The sequence below is a fragment of the Rhipicephalus sanguineus genome, chromosome 7 (genome assembly GCF_013339695.2).
Source record: "Rhipicephalus sanguineus isolate Rsan-2018 chromosome 7, BIME_Rsan_1.4, whole genome shotgun sequence".
NCBI classification, from domain to species: domain Eukaryota; kingdom Metazoa; phylum Arthropoda; class Arachnida; order Ixodida; family Ixodidae; genus Rhipicephalus; species Rhipicephalus sanguineus.
The window spans coordinates 15766687-15786111 of record NC_051182.1 but is presented as its reverse complement, the minus strand read 5'-3'; the positions used below and the strand labels follow the sequence as shown (position 1 = coordinate 15786111).

Here is a 19425-nt window from a genome sequence, read left to right as displayed (position 1 = left end):
ACAATGGTTTATTGCAGCCGAAGCACAAATATATACATGGCGGTGCTTACCACATGACTTACCTACAAGGCAGAATTGTCCACCGCGCCATCATGACAACGCCGTGGGAAAAAATTCTGGCAGCTTCGCACTAGACCAGCCAAGCCTAGCGCAGAGATAGCCACATGAGCATAGATGGGGCAGCTAAGCCTGCAAAAGCCAAGCCGAGGCTCGCTCTTACTTTCTATATGTCTCTCTGTCTAGTTCCTTCTTTCTCTATCTCTATCTGTTTCTCTTTTTCTCTCTAGATTTTTCTCTGTCTCTCGCCCACAGCAACGCAATCATGTGGTTCCCATAAATGCTTGTTCAGCTAGCGTGCCGTTGATGGCATTATTTCCATGCATTGAAGAAAAAATGACATGGTTGATCCCTCCGTCATAGGAATCGTTATAACACGAAAGTGAAAGTGTCTTTAGTGAAGTAGTTGAATGCTTGCTGTACATTGATACAGAGAGCGTGCACAATGTACATGGTGTATGGCAGCTATACCACCGTTTAACGTGATGCCCCACGTTCACGCTTGGTGGCACATATCCCTCTCGATGACTAACGTCCTGACCAATGATTAAACAAACCTTTGTGGTAGTAGTTATCGGCGAGACCGTAATCAAAGAAAGCTGTGTGACAGCCCGAAGATCGTCGCTGATTAGATGCAGAAGTAAGCTAAGCCACCATAGTTAAGCTAAGGTCGCTATCCCGCCGCATATTAAAGTTTACTGAACACACACGACGGGACTAGAGGAAAACGCAACGCGCGTCGTGTCTACCCTCTAGCCCGGCCGCATTTTATTTTTTCTCGGCGCCAGCCTAAGCGGGGAACGCCGTGTTACAGCCAGGCGAGGCAGGTACGCGTCATGGATTTTTAATGTGAATGGATGCTATGTGCTAGGCCGAGGCTTAGGCTAAGGTCGCCACTTCGCGGTGTGTTAAGGCGTTGACAAAATTGCACTTCTATTGGAAACGCGCCGATGGGACGGACGCGTAGCAACGACGCATTGCAGGAGTTAATCGCAGAAGCCACGGTCATAATGCATTACTTCGCTTTACCGCTCAGACGGCGACACTACCCCGCTGACCGAGCGCTGTGAGAGGAAAGTGTGAGATATAAAAGGCACGTTTGTAAAGCCTCTAGAGCGTGTCACCGTGGCGCTGTAGATAGAGTGCCTGACATCTGTTGTCGCGGACCCAGGGGTCGTGGGTTCGACTCCCGTTGATGGAACTTTTTTTTCTTGAAGCTTTTCTTTGCCATCCGATTGTGTGCATTTTTTCGACGTCATTTCCATGACGGAAATACGTCACTGAAGTCTTGGTAGACACCTGTATAAAACACTTACGTGTTAGAAAACGTGACTGGCTAGCCGAGTGGTTAAGACGCTCGCCTTCGTACCGTGGGTACCCTGGTTGAAATCCTGACGTTCATTTCGTTTTATTCTTCTGCTCTTCCTTTCCTCCCCCTTCCCTTCTCCAAGGCGTTGATAGACGACGTATGGTAACGCCATCGCTCGACGGAGTTTTGCGAACGCCAAAGAAACAAAACCAAGCTTAAACAGCTGCACCGTTAAAATAAGGTCACACTTATTTCATCATATTCACAAACAAAGGTATCCACGGTGAGGATAACGACCGTCGCTGCTACTGCTCCGCAGCCCAGTGCGCTGACCGCTGCACCTGCGCTGCACTGAGCCAGCAGCGCGACATGCCGTAGGATGAATGACTGCGCAGGTTGCTGAACTGTACCTGGCGGCTGATTCACCAGATGGTGCTGCAGCCACTGCAGCTCGACCTGCACTCTCACCGGCTGCTGGCTCTGCCGTTGGCGTTGTCGCGCACGTAACGCGATTTAGGTGCCACATTCAACGACAGTTAATGATCTCGCGCTTAAGCATCATAAATATTGCAAAGTACCCCAAATATATTTTGGGAAAGCCGAACGTAGTTACACACTACATGTTGTGTGCTTCGCTATCTTCTCGTATATGCAAGATGATAATCCATATGTTCAGCCCAGAAAGCACAGCGTTGCTTCTGCTATCGCTTGCAAAACCTTACACCCAAAATTGGTAAACCACGATGAAAGGTTGCCGTCCAAACCCACTGTAAGGACTTGTGTCGCGAAGGGCGCATCGCCAGTGCGCATGGACTCTTCAGTATGTCTCGATCCATTTTGCCGCAGGTGCTGCTTCTACCCGAAGCGGGGCCTCGCACTTCCTAGCAACTAGAGACGAGGACGGTCAGCACAATTTTAGCTGCGGCACTTGCGCCCTCGTAGGCTACTCCGGTGAGTATGAGTACCGTCTTTTCGCTAAGCTTCCTACAGTAAACGCTTCTACGTTAAAAAGCTTTAAAATATCTTCACTTCTGTTCACGCTTTGACTCGGTCAATGATAGATTTTCTAATAATATTCTTAACTGACCGGTTGGTGTTTCGTGAAACATTTCACTTAAGTAATTACGCTAATGTCTCAAGATATTACTTTTTTTTTGCCGTTTTCCTTTTGAGAACCTGCACACTTCGAAACCTGATTGTACACTTTGAAAATTTGATATTGACAAATTATAATGCTTTGCTGGGCGAGTTGGCCCATGGTCATAAAATAAAGCCAACGCACACAAACGACGGGATCATAGAAGGGCAAGAAACTCGTTGAATTCTCGTCCCGTCTTTCTTTTTTTTTTGCGCTCTGCTTGTATTTTATGTTCACAAAGTACTTTGGAGCATCTGGTGCGTGTTTCTGCATCTGTGTTATTGCTGTTATATATTTTTCCTTATGCTCACTTGCGATATGATGCTTGATTATTTCCCCAATTTCGCAATCACCGATGTCTGTACTGTGTGCAGCAATTAACGTTTTTAAAAGTCTAAGATTTGTTACTGCGCTTTCTACGTAAGCACCGAAGCAGGCGCAGAAAGGTAATTGTGAGCAAATTAGTGACATCAAACATCTGTGTTTGCCTCTAGTAGAGCTCACACATAACGTGGAATAAAACCCTACGTCTTGTAATATAGTTCAAAGGTTTTGAAGGAACGTTCTACCACTGAATAATCTTTCATCATTATCTGTGCATTCTTACGTTAGAGTGTAGTCGAGACACGCAAATATTACTTGTCTCAACAGTCTAGAATTTGACTCTCATAAATAAAACGACGAAGGTCATTTCATCACTAACTGTTTGCAACGGTTAGAGTTGCCTTCATAAGCGCGGGTAGCGTAACTCTGCCGGGGCTTAGTTGATCATCTCAGCCTTGCATTGCCTTTGAATAGAATAATACTAGTATTTTTTTTCGCATGTATTTTCGCATACAACACTGCATACAACAACGCCTTAATTTCAACAGGACGAAGACATTACATAAATAACCAGAGCCATGTTTCATTGACAAGTCACACACCTTGATGTGCAACTCTTGCTTCTGATCAATGTTCGTGATAAAAGGAATGCGAATGAAACTAAGCGCTAATGAACACACGAACAAAGACACACGCCACTATGTGCCATGAGACTCTGCCACGGGACATTTCATCTCGTGTACATCATACAATCTGACAATGTAGTGAGTCACCCTCATGTTGAATAATACGAGAAGATAAGCGCCAATGACAAAGAGGAATGCGTACAAATGCATCAAATGCGCTAGAAGTTTCAACTGTACTCGCGCATATGCCGATCATATCTGCTTCGACTGACACCGCGCAACGTGCCACTTTCCAAGCGTAAGAAAGAAGCTGAGTGGAAGATCCGTAGGTTGTTCTGTGCACTGTATACGTGCAGCTCGACTAATTGACGTGGTATTTCTTCTGAGCTCAGGTCACCTCCTCAACTCGGGTCTGGGCGACAAGGTCGACGCTTCTGATTGTGTTATCCGGCTGGGCAGATCACCTGGCCGAGGCTACGACGCAGACGTGGGAAGCAAGACTACGTTCCGTCTGATGCACGCCGACACGTGAGTTTCGGCTTCGACGCAACAATTATGATCGGTGTACTGCATTTTTTTACTTTGAATTTAATTGCCACGAAAATGCACTAATATGCAGTTAAAGACCAGGAAATCTTTCGAATAGCGTTATGTATTCTTATTTTAGAGCGGTAGCTCTAGTCCTTCCACTACAAATCTAGAAAACTACTTTGTGCATGCGTTTCACCTTGACCTTCAGCGAACGTCAATTTACTCCTCTTCCTCCTCGCACGTGCGTCGTCATATTGCCACGAGCGCTTCTTTTGCTAGCTTTTATTTAACGGGTTCGTTACATGTATAATCACCGTCTTGCTCAAACCGCGCCCAAATGTTTGGGAACCTTCCAGATCATTTCAGAATATTGTGATATGCTTGAGCGCGCAAACGCGAACAGTTCAGTTCATACTTCATACTGGAACTATAGTGCACCCACCAGCGATAAGGCTCGAATGATCGACGCCGCATTTATAAATGCCGACGCGCCTTATTGCAGATCACATAATCGATGGCCGATGCACTGTTCGCCACTATCAGTGTACACCGTGTATTGCTTGTAGTATGACTTTTCGTTTCCCGGGCACAAGTTCGCCCAAATAAAAAGTTTGGTCTTGAACTTGCCGACTGCCGCCTTCTGCAACGTCACGACCACGTGACAATATTGCGCACACGGTTAGTGCTGCTCGCCCGCGCACCCCTCTCTGTCGGTCGGCGAGGGCCGCCAGCCGGCGGGCGCGTGCGCATCGAGGCCTCAACTACTGTCACGTGACTACAGCGCCGGCAGTGCGAAATGAAATGCGGACCGCGTGCCGCTGCTTGCCGCGCGGGGGCGCCGACGCCCGGGACAGCGCAGCGGTACGCCTTTCGTGTTTACACTGGCCATTGTACCGCGCTAGTTGCTGCTATCACTCGACAACCTTGGTTTAACCGCGTTCAATCTCGGCGTCTTTTTAAGAGCGGAGCTGTTAAGCTTTTCTTCAGGGCGTGCGCAATCGCCAGAAGACTGCGCATAGTCACCGTTATTGGCCTTCTTCGTCTGCTCGCTCCCCGAACACATGCGCCCGGCTGCTGTCTTCCTATTGGTCCTCTTCTTCATCTTCTGCTTCGCTTCCGGAACATGCGCGCCGATTTGGCCGGCGTGGGATGCAATAACACTGATGGGCGAGAGAAAGTGTACAGAGAAAGAAAGAGAGAGAGAGAAAGAAGGAGCTTAACAGGTAGAGGGAGAGAGAAACTCTTGGCGAAAAAGTTTCTTGGCGAGGCAGGATTCGAACCCGCGCACCCACGATATGAAGGCGGGTGTCTTAACCACTCGGCTATCCAGGTACGCTAGCTGAGCATAGCATGTTCTTGTGTATGGTATACATGGGGGTGGAAAAGGGAAGTCAGGGTGAGGAGCACAGATGTGAGGGTGGGGAGGAGGGAAAGTAGGAGGGGAGATGACAAAGCATACCATAGAAAAAAAAGAGAAAGAGACACATAGAGAGAAAGAGAGAGAATCAATGGGAGAAAGAAGGGTAGCGTAGAAAGATAGAGCGAGAAAAAGAAAGAAGAACATAGAGAAAGACAAAAAAGAAATAAACACAGAAAAAAAAGACAGAAAGTTACGTATGATATTCACATGATTACACCATAAAGTGCACTTAGTTTCCATAATACTGACGTATGTACTCTAACGTGAGGGCTGACGTTACGTCGCTCCGTAAGTAAACTTTTAAACGCCAGTTTTGTCGGCGTGCCTGGTAAGCCCGCGATGTGAACACAGCCACTACACTTACAAAAACATGTCGATCCACCTCGTAAGGCTTGGCTCAAAGCCATAAGATGCAGCATAGAAGTACTCGCTGACTGCTTCACATGAAACCGATTCCCACAACGCGTGGGATCTGCCGATTTTTTTTTTTTTTTCGCTTAGACGTTTAGTCGAATTGCCTGTTAGGGCCACCTCACGCATGCAACTACTCGGCTTACAAAAAGAAATGAAACAACTTTGTGAAAGATGGCTCGTTGCTTAACAATGTGTCATAGCCTGCTGTTCGCTGACTAATTGCTATTAAATTAATTCTGCCGGAGTTTGGTCCATGATATTGTCACGTGGTCGCGACGTTGATGAAGGCAACAGTCGCCGTGTCCAACATGAAACTTTGTTTGGCCGTAGTTGTGGTCGGGAAACGGTAAGTCAAACTGCAAGCAAGCAATGCACTTGTACTGACGGTCGCCCGTCGATATTCTGATTTGCAGTAATGCGCGTCGGCATCGAACATTCGAGCCTTATCGCTGCTGGCCGCGTTAGTTGCAGAATAATCTCAACTGTTCGTGTTTTCGCGCTCAAGCCTCTAAGAAGATTCTAAAATAATCTGAAAGGTTCCCAGCCAATAGGGCGCGGTTTGCGCAAGGCAGCGGCTAGGCGTGCAACGCACTAGTTACAAAAGAAGCGCGCTTGGCAATATTGACTTTTCACGGTATACTTCTATAACACTTCTACCACACGTAAATCATTTAGTTATTTTGCATAAGCGCAGTGTAAAAGCCACAATTTTCTGTTCTCTTCCGACGTCGTTCTCAATGCGACCAAGGCGCCAGACTTGCATGTTTAATCACGTGCTGTGCACCCCTCCCTTATTACGTGCCACCGCCCCCACGCGCACGTGACGATAGTTCTATCGCAGCGAAAATGACCGGCAACTGATAGTTCGTCCATCGCGATGTAGCAAGCGAGTTTTGTGCGAGCATGCCGGCCGCGGCTGAAAGCTCTTCGCGTTCAATGGCTTCCGCCATGTTCGAGATTTGTGACATTGCGCGCGCGGTGCATCGAGTCAAAACGCAGCTGCTGAGTGCCGGATCCGCATGCGGACAAAACCGTGGCAGCGATGCGGACAGCGCCGCCGCTTTTTCATTGTCTGCGAACGCCGTTTGCGCTCTTTTGCGTCGCACATTTGCAGCGCTTCGTGCTCAGCGCGCTTCGAGGATCGTCCGAATTAATCGGTTGCGACCAAATATGACCGAATTAACGAAAGGTTGATGCCATTAAGCAATGCATGGACTGACCGCGACCAGGGAACACGTCCGGGTTTTCTGAATTATCGAGGGTCGAATTAACGAGCTTTTTACTGTATAAGTAATAATAATAAGCATATCTTGGTTTTAACGTCCCAAACGCCGTAGCGGAGGGCTCCGGAAATTTCGGCCACCTCAGGTTTTTTAACGTGCACCAAAACCTAAGTACACGGGCCTCAAACATTTTAGCCTCCATCGCAAATGCAGCCGCCACGGCCAGGATTGGATCCCCGGACCTTCGGGTCAGCGGTCGAGTGCCATAACCACTAGACCACCGTGGCGGGGCTTCACTGTATACGTAGTAGTAGCAGAAATATATTACGTGAATTTTCCTAATGGTCAGCGCGGAACACTATTGGTAGGACTAAAAAGCAAAGGTTTTCGGCACTACGCTCGGGAATTTATAGGGTGAGCTTCTCAGCTGGATCAATCAACTAGCTTTGGGTTGTTTGGTCTTGTCGGCTAGCTGATAATTTGTACCATTGCATGTCGGTCGTGCATTTGTTTCGTCGTGGTTCAAACTGATCCTGATTCTATCAAAAATCTTGTTTCTTGTTTAGGACTTTCGCCACTGAGATGATGCCAAGTTTGCCACACTTTTCGTCGAGGAGAGAATATTGCGCTGGTAATTACGTGAGCATGAACTCGTATTTCTGGGAGTAAATGTGCTACGTCCAAATATTAATAATAATTATTATATAATTGTTAGGCTTTACGTCCCAAAACGACGATATCGTTATGATGGACGCCGTAGTGAAGGGTTCTGGAAGTTTTTGACCATCTGGTGCTCTTAAATCGAAGCACACGGGCCTCTGCTAGCATTTCACTTCCATCGAATTGCGACCGCCTTTGCAGGGATTGAACCCGCGAGCTTCGATTCAGCAGCCGAGCACCGTAACCACTGAGCTACCGCGGCGGCTAAATATCGTTTCCTATTTACAAGTTTCGTACGTACACTGCTTTATACAAAATGGGCGCACTGTTTCCACATGCTTCCCTCAATTAGCGTTGCATCCAAGACCGGGATTTCAACAAAGCACGCCTTTGTGCCGCAGGCTCCTCGAACTATTGAAGGGTCCACAGCGAGAGAAGCGGCTGTCCAACGGCCCTCTCGCATCTGATCACGTCTTCGTGTTCGGCACGCCCAAGAAAGCCACTCCTGCGTCGCTGCGAACACGTCTGGAAAGTAACGGGGGACCGCACCTGCTGAGCCTGCGCAGAAGGGCCGAGCACGCTGCAGCTAAGAGCCTTGCGCAGCACGCCAGTGTCCTAGGGTGAGCTTACAATTTTGCCTACATTTTGTTCGTGTTTGTTGGCCATGGAACATGTTCAAGTGGTGATCAGTTTTCTGCTACGCAGCTTCACTATATTGGCATCCGATTTTCAAATCAATGCGTTCTATGCTCTGCGTGTACAGCAAAACCTCGGTGATACGAATCTCGCGGGGTTACCAAAAATATTCATATCATCCGAAATTTGTATCACCAGAAAACATGAAAAATTAGTACTCCACAAAAGAAAGTTGGCATACGATTTGATTCAGTGTTTCTCAGGGCCGCAGCGACGACATGAACAGCTCTGAATGATTGCCAGTAAAGTTTTTAGACGTCAACGATCATACTTGTACTTGTAAATATACTGTGCATGCGCGCGTGTGTAATTAATGAACCAGATGGGTTGTGCGCCGTGACCGCTAGTAGCCCCTTTCTAATCTTACTACGCTTTTTTGCATGACACCATAGTATTGCAGCGAAAGTGATTTAAGAAGCGCTTCGCACACGATAGATAGAGGCCAAGCTCTTTCGCCAAGACCGTCCGCTTCGTCCCTTGGGGTCTTCGTCCACCTTTAAAGGGACTTCATGACGGACCCGCAGCCCAAGTTTCAGTCTTGTTTCATAGAACGTCTGATTGCGGGGACATGGCTTGCATCGACGTGGCAGGCACGTGTTAACACAGTACAAGGACGCTGCTGCCTCTGGCACAGGAGCACGCGTCAACGTTTCGGGAAAAAAAAGGGCGACGTCAACGACATCTGTAACCTAAACGCGAAGGCACCTAAAGACCTCCAAGATTCGCGCGCACTATCTCTGAGGCAGCGACGCACCGTTGATGGTCGCGCAGCGCGCATGCCATCGCCCGCGCGTGACTGCCGCGTCTTCCGCGACAGCGCGGGCAGCACCTGTTCGTACCTGTGCGCTAGCGTACGTTCGCATCAAACTGGTTCGTAACAACCGTACTGCAACACATTGCAGGCTAATGGGCACTGGCTGGGACCAAAGAAAAATTCGTATCACCCCGAAATTCGTACGAGCCGTGATCGTATCACCGAGGTTATACTGTAAGTGTAGCAAAAGCTACTCATTCAACCGAGAGTGCCGAAAGGTGGCGAGGCAATAAGCTTTTCTTTTCCTACTTCTGAAACCTGGAAATACGTGCGGCTCTGTGCTAAGTATTCAGCAGCGAGCATTGCAGTCTTCGGGTAGCTCTGGATGTCTACCACGAATAAGAAAATGAGAGAACTCATTCTACGAATCCTTTCGACTTCTAGAAACTGGCATTCTTTATTCACGCGACACTGGTGGCAGAAGTCTCCTTCAACAAACCCCCCTTCCCCCTCCCCCCCTGCGCACGCGTATGCTACTCCCGGTTTTAATAATAATAATAATATCTGGGGTTTAACGTCCCAAAACCAAGATATGATTAAGAGAGACGCCGTAGTGGAGGACTCCGGAAATTTCGACCACCTGGGGTTCTTTAACGTGCACCTAAATCTAAGTACACGGGCCTCAAACATTTTCGCCTCCATCGAAAATGCGATCCCGCGACCTTCGGGTCAGCAGTCGAGCGCCATAACCACTAGACCATTGTGGCGGGGCGCTCCCGGTTTTGGAGTAGTACGCATTGCTTTGTACACACCTGAGGCGTGAAATCGATATATAATTATTGTTTTAACTGAAAATTTTCTTTAAGCTGTACACACGTACTCCTGCTGGATTTTTGAATAGGAATACTGGCGCCTTGGCACGTTCCCTGTCGATGCAGTAAAATTATGTAGGCACAGAGATAGCCTCGGTGCAAACGGCATGAAATGTGTGTGGCCGAGTCGTAACTGGCAGTACACCGAAGTCTTCTACCTCCAGTTACCAACTGTCCGGAGCGGAGCCTTCTACCCTGTGGCACGCCATCAAGCTCGTTGAGACGATAGGCTGCCAGTCCCTCAAGGTGTTCGGAGTCCCTGAGCCTAAGATATGCAAGTGAGTGGCCGCTTCTTTCCATCTACGTTATGTAAACAGCGCTGCCGAATTCGTCTGTAGCCTACCCTTCGCGTATGGCGCACGTTCTGCGCAACGTATGTCTGCAATGGGCACGAATAATCGGCCCCAACTTGTTCTGTTATCAATGTGCTTGATATCGTCTCATTTCAATGAGCGTCGTTAATTTCTGCGCCGTCCATCCGTACCACCTTCCTTCAGATTTTATTAACGCGCAGTTGCAGCAAGTGTCGCTAGCTGTTGATACGCCGACAGTGTCGGACCAGTTTTATCGTTGCTAAATGCAGTTTATACGTATGAGTGTGTGTGTGTGAAGTAAATTGGTAACCATTTATTTATTTATCGAATTCCCACAGCGCCTTCATAGGAATTACAGTGGGGGGCAATTACATAAAATACGTAATACAAAGTTCTGGTTACATGGAAAAAATCACAACATGATCATAACTATACTATTACGTCACACCGTGGTCATGCCTATACAACAACATCATGGAGCGTATGGACGAACGCGGCATTCGAACTTATCTTGACAATGTCACTGGGTAGCCGATTCTAGGCGCTAATTGTATTGGGAAAAAAATGATTTGTTATACGCACCGCTTTTGCAGAATATTTTTTTCACTTTTAGATCGTGAGCCACTCTCGCAAACACGTAGTCACGGCCACGCAAATATATCGTCCGACCAATCCCTGTTCGTGAATGGTAGATGTCGTGGTATAATTTCAATTTATGAGTGAACCGTCGCTTTTGAAGGCTGTCCCATCCAATTAATTTTTTTCGCCACAGATACACTGAATTGCCTTGAATAATTTCGAAATACAAACCGCACGGCTCTACTCTGTATTCTTTCCAGCTTGTCTATGTTCGTTTGTGTCCAGGGATCACAAACGGTACTCGCATGTTGAAGTATTGATCGTGCACTGCAAAGATAAAGTAGAGCCCTTGCTTTTAACGGAAATTGTTTAGCGTTTCTTTTCAGATACCCTAGCACACGAGATGTTTTTCCAGTAACGTGATCGATATGTCGTGTCCATGATAAATCGGCGGTAAAAAACACTTCCAAATATTTAAACTCGCGCACAGACTGTAGTTGTGTTGCATTAATGTTATAACTAGTCGGAAATTGTTTAGTTGTTTTTTTAGAAAAACACATATGCACTGTTTTTTTTTAACATTACGTTTCATATGCCAATCGGCGCACCACTGTGAAATCCGATCTATATCACCTTGCAAAATTGCACAATCATTTTTGCCATTAACTACTCTGTACAACACACGATCATCTGTAAATATGCGTACAGAAGAATCGATATTATCACTGATATCGTTCACATAAATAAAAAAGAACAAAGGGCTAAGTACCGACCCTTGCGGCACTCCTAGCATAACGTCAGCCTCACCCGATTTTCGACCCCTAATTACAATTCTTGAGCACCTAAACTGCAAATAATTCTGAATCCATTTAATTACAGCACTGCTAATACCATACCATGACGACTTTTCAATTAATGCGTCATGGTGTACAACGTCGAATGCCATATGGAAACCAAGAAATACGCAGTCTATCGTGCCGCCTTTTTCCAATGCACTCGACAGGTCATGAGTCAATTCTGTTAGTTGCGGCACACAGGAAAATCCACACCAGAAGCCATGCTGGCAGTTGTTTAGTAACGAGTTCTCATTTAAATGTTTCATTATACTTGAAAAAAGTAGATGTTCCAGCACTTTGCCAACCGTACAGACTAACACGGGACAGTAGTTTAAAACCAAATTACGCCGTCCAGATTTGGAAATCGGTTCAATGTGCGTATTTTTGCAATCAGGAGGTAAACGACCCTCCTCTATCGATTTAGTGAAAAGTAGGCATTCAGAAATTGAGTGCGCACATAACTTCTATAAAACATTCGGTATTTCGTCTGGACTTTTGTAGGATTTCATTTTTTTACAAAGGCTTCGATTCCGTGCAAACTAAACTCAACGTTTTCCATAGAAAAACTAAAATGCTTTCTGTGCGCATGGCTAGAAAATACCGATGTAAAAAATTCGCCAGATCCCACGCTCCGTGGGAATCGGTATCTATGCTAAGCAGTCAGCGTCAGCTTGCAGTCAGCGAGTACTTCTAGGCTGCACTTTATGGCTTTGAGCCAAGCGTCACGAGGTCAATCGACGTGTTTTTGTAAGTTTATTCATTTTTAAGTGTAGTAGCTATGTGCACATCGTGGGCGTACCCAGCGCGTCGACGACAACAATGGCGTTTAAAGGGTAACTTATGCTGCGACTTAACGTCAGCCCTCACGTTAGGGTACATACGCCAGTATAATCGAAACTAAGTGCAATTTATGGTGCAATCATGTGAATATCATACGTAACTTTCATTAATGTATTCCTCCAGGGTCGAGCAATGCTTCAATATAGCTCACTGAGTCATAGGCATAAAATGTAATGTTTATTAGACTGCTATAAAAGCGGAACCAATACCGGATCCACAGACGTTAATCTGATATGACGCCTGTATCGTAGGTGTACGTATGTAGTGTTTATTGCTTTCTTGTAAAATTAGATAGCCAGAACCACAACCGCAATTGACGTTGCACCGCCATTACGCCTGCATAGGCTGTTTTTCCAAACCAGTGTATAGGCCTGGCGTGGCTCTGTGGTAGAATACATGATTGCCACGCAGAATGCTTGGGTTCGATTCCTGCTGGAGTGCTAATCTTTATTCTTTCCAATCGACCGGTCAGCGGTGTCGATGTCAGTTTTTCTTAACGCTCTTGAGTTTAATTATTACCAAGGTCTGTTCTCGCCGTTCCTGGGTAGATATAAATTGTCAATCACTTCTGGCGCATACCCGTACACCGCGGTCCGTGGTAAACGGGTATGTGCCACACGTGTCTGGAGGAAAGGGTTCGACGACGTACACGACAGGATTTTCACGTTATTCATGCCATGACCCGCCAGTCATATTCGTCAAATCCTGTTACCCTCCCATGCCAATTTTGGTCTACACCAAGATAAGGAGGCGATCATGAGAGGACCCAGACGTAAGCGGCTAGATAGATAGATAGATAGATAGATAGACAGATACGTAGATAGATACGCTCAAAGTACTATCGCTAAGAAATGCTTCGTATTTAAATGTCTCACGGTTGTTATTCACAAATGTGCCGTTGTCATCAATAGTCGGTGTTGCTGGATCGTCTTTTCAATTTTTTTAAGACTTGGCACAATTCTTTTGGGCGGTCTTTTATTCTCAATTCTAGGGTGGGAGCGGCCCGCTACGTGCTAGTTCACGCCCCGACGGACCTAAATAAAGTTTTTCCATACCATAGGGTTTCAAAGTAATTGACCTTTGCTTTGTTTTTGACCACATCATTCATTGTAGCCGTAAGCATCTACAATTTTCCTTTCGCATCTCCGTTTGGTCTCTTCTTAAATTTATTGTATGCATTCTGCCGCTTGCGAGCTAATCTTTTCACATCTCTTGTAAACCAAGGTTCACTTTTACGGCGTCGCGATGCCACGAGAGCACGTGCTGCTGACGTAATTCAATTTAAATTTCTCCCGCATATCATCTGACGTATCGTCTCGAAAATGTCGCGGTAACGGTCTTCTCTAATCCCTTCAGTATTAATATAATAATATCTGTTTAACGTCCAAAACCCACGATATGGTTATGAGGGACGCCGTAGTGGAGGGCTCCGGAAATTTTGACCTCCTTGGGTTCTTTAAAGGGGCCCTGCGACACTTTTGCGACTGCCTTATTTAGCACCGCAAATGCGTGTAGTTATGAATGCCGAGACGAACGCAAAAAGAGTTATGCAAATTGGTGCACGAAAGCTGAAGTTATTGGTCCTCAAAGTTCGAAACTCAAGCAGACGACGACGAGAAACGTTTTTTTCGCATTTCACTCTCCCGCTGACGTCAAAGGGCGGTTCCAGTCACCGCGCGTGTCTTATAAAGACATACCGGAAATGTCACCTCATGTTGGCCTTCACACAGTACCTTGCTACCGCTCTTTTTGACGGCGTTGTTACCGTGGTTACGACAAACCGCGTGCGTCAGCTAGCGGACGCTCCCATGGTTTGTCGTGTAGTGCGCACAATGAGTCTGGAAGACCTAACAGACCTCGAGCGCGAGCTCTTGCGACGCAACGATGGCTTGCATGTCGTGCACGCCATTGCAAATTGAAAGTTCGTCGCTGAGCCCCGCGCAACGCGAGGATGGCTCCGAGGGCCCAGACGAAACGCTAAAGGCCCGAACACACGTACGCGTTGCAGCGCGTCAACGCGTGACTTTTTGACGCGGCGTCGCGCCCTCTCCCTATGGGGAGAGAGGGCGCGCGGCTACGCGAAGCTGCGCGCCCGCCCTCTCCACAGGAAGGGGGCGCGACGCCGCGTCAGAAAGTCACGCGTTGACGCGCTGCAAGGGGTACGTGTGTTCGGGCCTTAACGACCGATGGAAGGCGTCGGCCGGTAAGCGTTTATATATTTTTTTCGTTGACAGCATCGTACCGAACTGAGCGTTGCGTGTTTCTCAGGTGCCGGTGTGGCCGGTGTCGCTCGATGCCGCAAAAGGCAAAACGCGGAAGAGTATCGTTTGATTACCATTCCCACCAGTTCTACAGCGCACCTAGCGTCGCGTTTGTTGTTTTGAAAATACATCAGTTAGAAACAGGAATGATTTGTTTATGAGAAAGCATAAAAAGGGGGTTTGTTCCTTTTAGGGCTCCGTAATATGGCCTAGCTACCACCGTATGAACATTACATGGTACTTGTCGCATCAAGTCAATCAAAACGTACGGCTTTTGTAGTCACTGTCACATGACGAAACGTCATTTCCCATAACAAAAATAGCCGATGTGTGTCGCTGTAGTCGGAAATCAATGTAGTTTATCAGGTAAAATAAAATTATAACGGCTTTGTTTTGGGCGTTGCCACTTGCGCAACGATATCGGCGCATTCCACACAAGCGTTGAAAACGATGTGCTTAATTTGTGTCGCAGGGCCCCTTGAACGTGCGCCAAAACCTAAGTAGACGGGCCTCAAACATTTATGTGTCTATCGAAAATGCAGCCGGGATTCGATCCCGCGACCTTCGGGTCAGCAGTCGAGCGCCATAACCACTAGACCACCGTGGCGGGGTCCTTCAGTATTCGCCTACTCATACCTATATATTCGTCTTGCTCTGGTATCTGTAACATGACGCAAGTCCAGCTCGCAGAGCACATCGCTATAATCGCCTATACCGGGTAACACTAAAGTATGCTGGTCCCCATAAGTTAAATCAGTAAGTAATAAATCAAGCACATTATTTTCTCTTGTAGGGTGCATTGCAAGTTGGTTAAGCGAGAACACAGCTGCACATCTTTAACACTTCTTTACTTGAGCCACTAATAATGCGAGAATCATTGTGTCCTTGATGCCAGTCAAATTTAGGCAGGTTAAAAGCACCTCCGAGTATCACGCGACCATCGTCAACTGACTACTCGGCGGTCTATAAAAGGAACAAATTGACACAGTCTTTCCATTTTGCAAGCGTAATTTCACCCGGATTGATTCCATTGTTTGCGTTTCTATTTCTAACATTTTGGAATAAGTTTCCCGTTTCACCAATATAAAAACTCCTCCGCCGTGTCTGTCTCTATCTCTCCAATAAGCCGTATAACAAACGGGAAAGATTTCACTGTCAGTAATTTCGCTGTTCAACCATGACTCGGATCCAAGTACAACAGAAGGATTAGTCGTATTAATAGCACTAGCGAACTCCTCCACCTTATTTGCAATGCTTCTGCAATTCACAAGTAGCACTTTCAGTTTGGCACTGCTGCTTCGCTTTCAGCCTGATGGTATCACCGAACCCAATGCTTCGTCATAAACGAACATTTTTGTTGTTAAATATCAAAGAATCGTACCGTAGGCTAACTTTATCACCTTCTTTGCGGTGCTCTTGGCCGTAGTTCTATAACTTCTTTTTTTTTCATATGCACAGCTTCCGAGAAGTGTACCGTTACGCTAATGCTTGTGCCATTGAATTCCTTTTCCTCTAAATAGAGTACTTTGCTTTTATTTGTAGCTGGCAAATTTAACTATTCTGGGCTGTTTTTAGTTTCGGTTATAACTTTCCTAGTCGCCGTGCCCGTTCAGTACTAACGTTTTTCGTACCTAAGTGAAGTTCGCACAATTCCGTCACTCAGCCTTCATAGCTTGTCGTTATTCTATTGCCGCCTGGAAATGTACTGTCCTGCGCTCTCCACAGATGGCGCTGTACGTTGATCGTGCACTGTTTTTCATGAAGGCACACTTGATTCCCGGCGAACTTGTTCTTACACTCTGTGCCGATCTTGTATAGCTGCAGCAGCGTCTAGTGGTTTCGGGTAGCTGGTCATATTGAAGGGCGATGTGAAAAGCGAGCAATGATCGGCCTAGGTTTTTCCACCGCAGCACTACCTCGAAATATGCCGCCATGTCTTGTGCTGTGTACTCCGCTTCATACATCAGGTGCAACACTATGGAAGCTAGCGAGACTTCTTGCAATAGATGCATTCACACACAAAAAAGCATTGTTCAATGATTTTATCACGCATATTGTGATTTCCATTTCTTGTATTTTTAGACTGAGTAATAAATTAGGATGATTTGTGCCTCAGAAATAAACAAACCTCGTTATTTATAGGAGTATCAATAAGTTGTTCTGGAACTCTTGACGTCTCTTTGTGTGCGAGTCGTAGCCTCCGCCATTAGCTGCAGTAGCGCGCAGCCGAAGCACAATCGCGGAGGGCACGTGTACAACGACGAAATCCAAGCGCGACACGCGAGAACCATTTTTTCTCTAAATAATTTCGTAAGAGCCGGATTATGAGTGCTTGATTTGAACTTTTTTTTGTTTCTTAAATTCTATTAGTCTTTCGGCAACGCATAGCCAACAGTTAAAATAAGGCCTGCTAACGAAACCAGACTCCCAGATGATGCCGCCTGTTGTCAGTACGCGAGTAAGTGCTACAAGAGGTTTTCAACTCTGAAGAAACCAAAGAAAGACAATTAATTCCTCGCCAACTCCATGTAAGGCAATGGTCAGTAGAGTTTACTGAAGTCCCTCTAATGTTCGGCGTGTTTCGCACAAATAACATTGGATTTGCTGGTTCTCATTAATTCCTATAACATTATTCATAGTGCAATTGTTCACAAGCAATTTACCTTTTTATTGTGCAGGCGGCAGCGTAACGAGCCATCGCGTTCCCGTTTCTGGGAATACGCGTCGCCACCTCAGTGCACAGACGGTGTGGACGTGGGCCACAACGAGGACCCGCTGAAACCTGATCCTGGTCACCTGAGCCTGGTCGACCGCAGGGCGCTGGCTGGGTGGCTGCAGTCTACGCAGAAGCTCGATATTCGATTCTTGTCACCCTCGTGGAGTGATTTCCAACGTGCTTCCGCTGCTACGTGACATGCCTGAGAGCACACTCCTACTCTGACGTTACGTTCATCTCTGCAGTCGGATGGTTAGTCCTGCGTTGCAGACGACGCATTTGCCAAGATGCTACTACACAGCTCCCAATCCGCAGCATGCGTCTTGTGCGGCGTCGGACCAAATGATACTGTGGTCCGGATTCCTGCGACATCGAAAGAACACAACTCACATGGCACGCCGACGCCGCCACGTGCTTGATTCATTTCCTTATGTCGCCATCCAGCGCTGCTCCAACAGTGAAACGTCAAGTTTCAAAACAATGTGGTTTTCTAGGAGTTTGTTTTGGCTACCGAAACAGTGGTAGTGTCACTGGAAACAGCGTGATTAAGGTGCATCACAACTAACTTTGGCTTCTCAGAATTTCATGGAGAAGAGTCTCCCCCAAATTAAAGAAACATTGTTCTACTTGGGCGGTAGCAGTAGCGTAGTAGCAGAGATTGTCTGCATGATTCTGCTTCGCCATCTCTACTGTGAGAAGTACAACGTGTCTGCTTTTTTCTCTACCGCAAACACCCATCGTCACATATGCCAGCCAAACGTGGACAAATCTTGATGGAGTGAGTGGTTGTGTTCACATTCTGCAAGACTTACTGAGCCGGCTGTAGCCGTCCTGAGTGAAGCATAAATCGCAGTAAAGTGCTGCTAATTACAGCAACTCTTCTTCGACCCAGAAAGTATCGAGAGCGAAACACTCTGGGATACTTGCTACCTGCTCGTTCGTGGTACAGACGGAGTTACCAAATACAATAATTCATGTGCCCCTCTTGTGACCTAGGCATACAGTCCAGTAACCACAGAACAGTGCTTCCATCGGATGAGCCTGTGGGAGTGTACATGAACAATTCTTCATTGCAAAGCCGTGCTTATAAATGAACTTCACGTTATGGTGTTCCTACGCAATACTGAACTGGAAGAACTACAGGGCTCCCGCAACGTCAGCCACTGCTTACATACGTTTCAAGAATTCGCCAATGAAGCACAGCGCAATTATACAAGGTGGTGATTCCACAACGCCCATTACTGTAAAACACAACACTTGGCTGTGATCTCTCCATTGAAAGCTTAGGTAGTCCACGTGAGCCTGTGAGGTGCGAGAACTATTGCTGGTAATGGGATACACCGGGACAGCAGTCAGTGTACCAGAACACCAAGCGTGCGGGCTGTGATATTGTTTTAACCATGTGGGTGTGCGCGCTTGTCTTGCCAGCCTTGCTGATGCTCCCAGCTTAATGTTCTAAGCCATCGCAGGTGTCACAGAGTTCCGTCCGAGAGGAGCATTTGAAGTGAAGGCGGTTTGCGTTGTGCTACTTCGGGAAACTTGTTGCTTGTCAAATAAAACAAAATGCCTGATTATATTGTGAGGAAAACTTCAGTATTGTATTTACCTTACATGCACGTAATGGTATCATGACACATTCTATAAGCGCCAGTTACCGCGTTGCTTGAACTTAACATAGAGATAGAACAAATACGGATAATTTGTTATGTTTGGTGAAACACTGGGCTCGTCGGCCATATTGAGTTGGGCGCAGTAGCGGAACCGTTTGCTTTGCCTCCACTGGGAGACGTTGAGTGGTGGTCGTTGCCGAAAATTCGGGTCAAGAAAATGCAGCCGTTTTGTTTAAGATTCAGCA

General features: G+C 46.7%; 1 protein-coding gene across 1 annotated transcript; it reads left to right on the top strand.

The window, feature by feature from the left end:
* The first annotated feature begins 1749 nt into the window (after positions 1–1749).
* LOC125759081 (alpha-N-acetylgalactosaminide alpha-2,6-sialyltransferase 5-like) lies at positions 1750–19113 on the top strand. Its single transcript, XM_049417332.1, has 6 exons — positions 1750–1798; positions 2213–2317; positions 3847–3982; positions 8104–8322; positions 10189–10302; positions 17533–19113. Exons 1-6 carry the CDS (start codon positions 1750–1752, stop codon positions 17765–17767), a joined length of 858 nt encoding a protein of 285 aa, XP_049273289.1. The 3' UTR covers positions 17768–19113.
* The last annotated feature ends 312 nt before the right edge of the window (positions 19114–19425 follow it).

Excerpts from the sequence above, each read along its gene's own strand:
- LOC125759081 (XM_049417332.1), top strand. The coding sequence starts at position 1,750 with ATGACTGCGCAGGTTGCTGAACTGTACCTGGCGGCTGATTCACCAGAT. Across the intron at positions 8,323-10,188 it reads CAGCACGCCAGTGTCCTAGG|TTACCAACTGTCCGGAGCGG; the intron begins GTGAGCTTACAA and ends TTCTACCTCCAG. Across the intron at positions 10,303-17,532 it reads CCTGAGCCTAAGATATGCAA|GCGGCAGCGTAACGAGCCAT; the intron begins GTGAGTGGCCGC and ends TTTATTGTGCAG.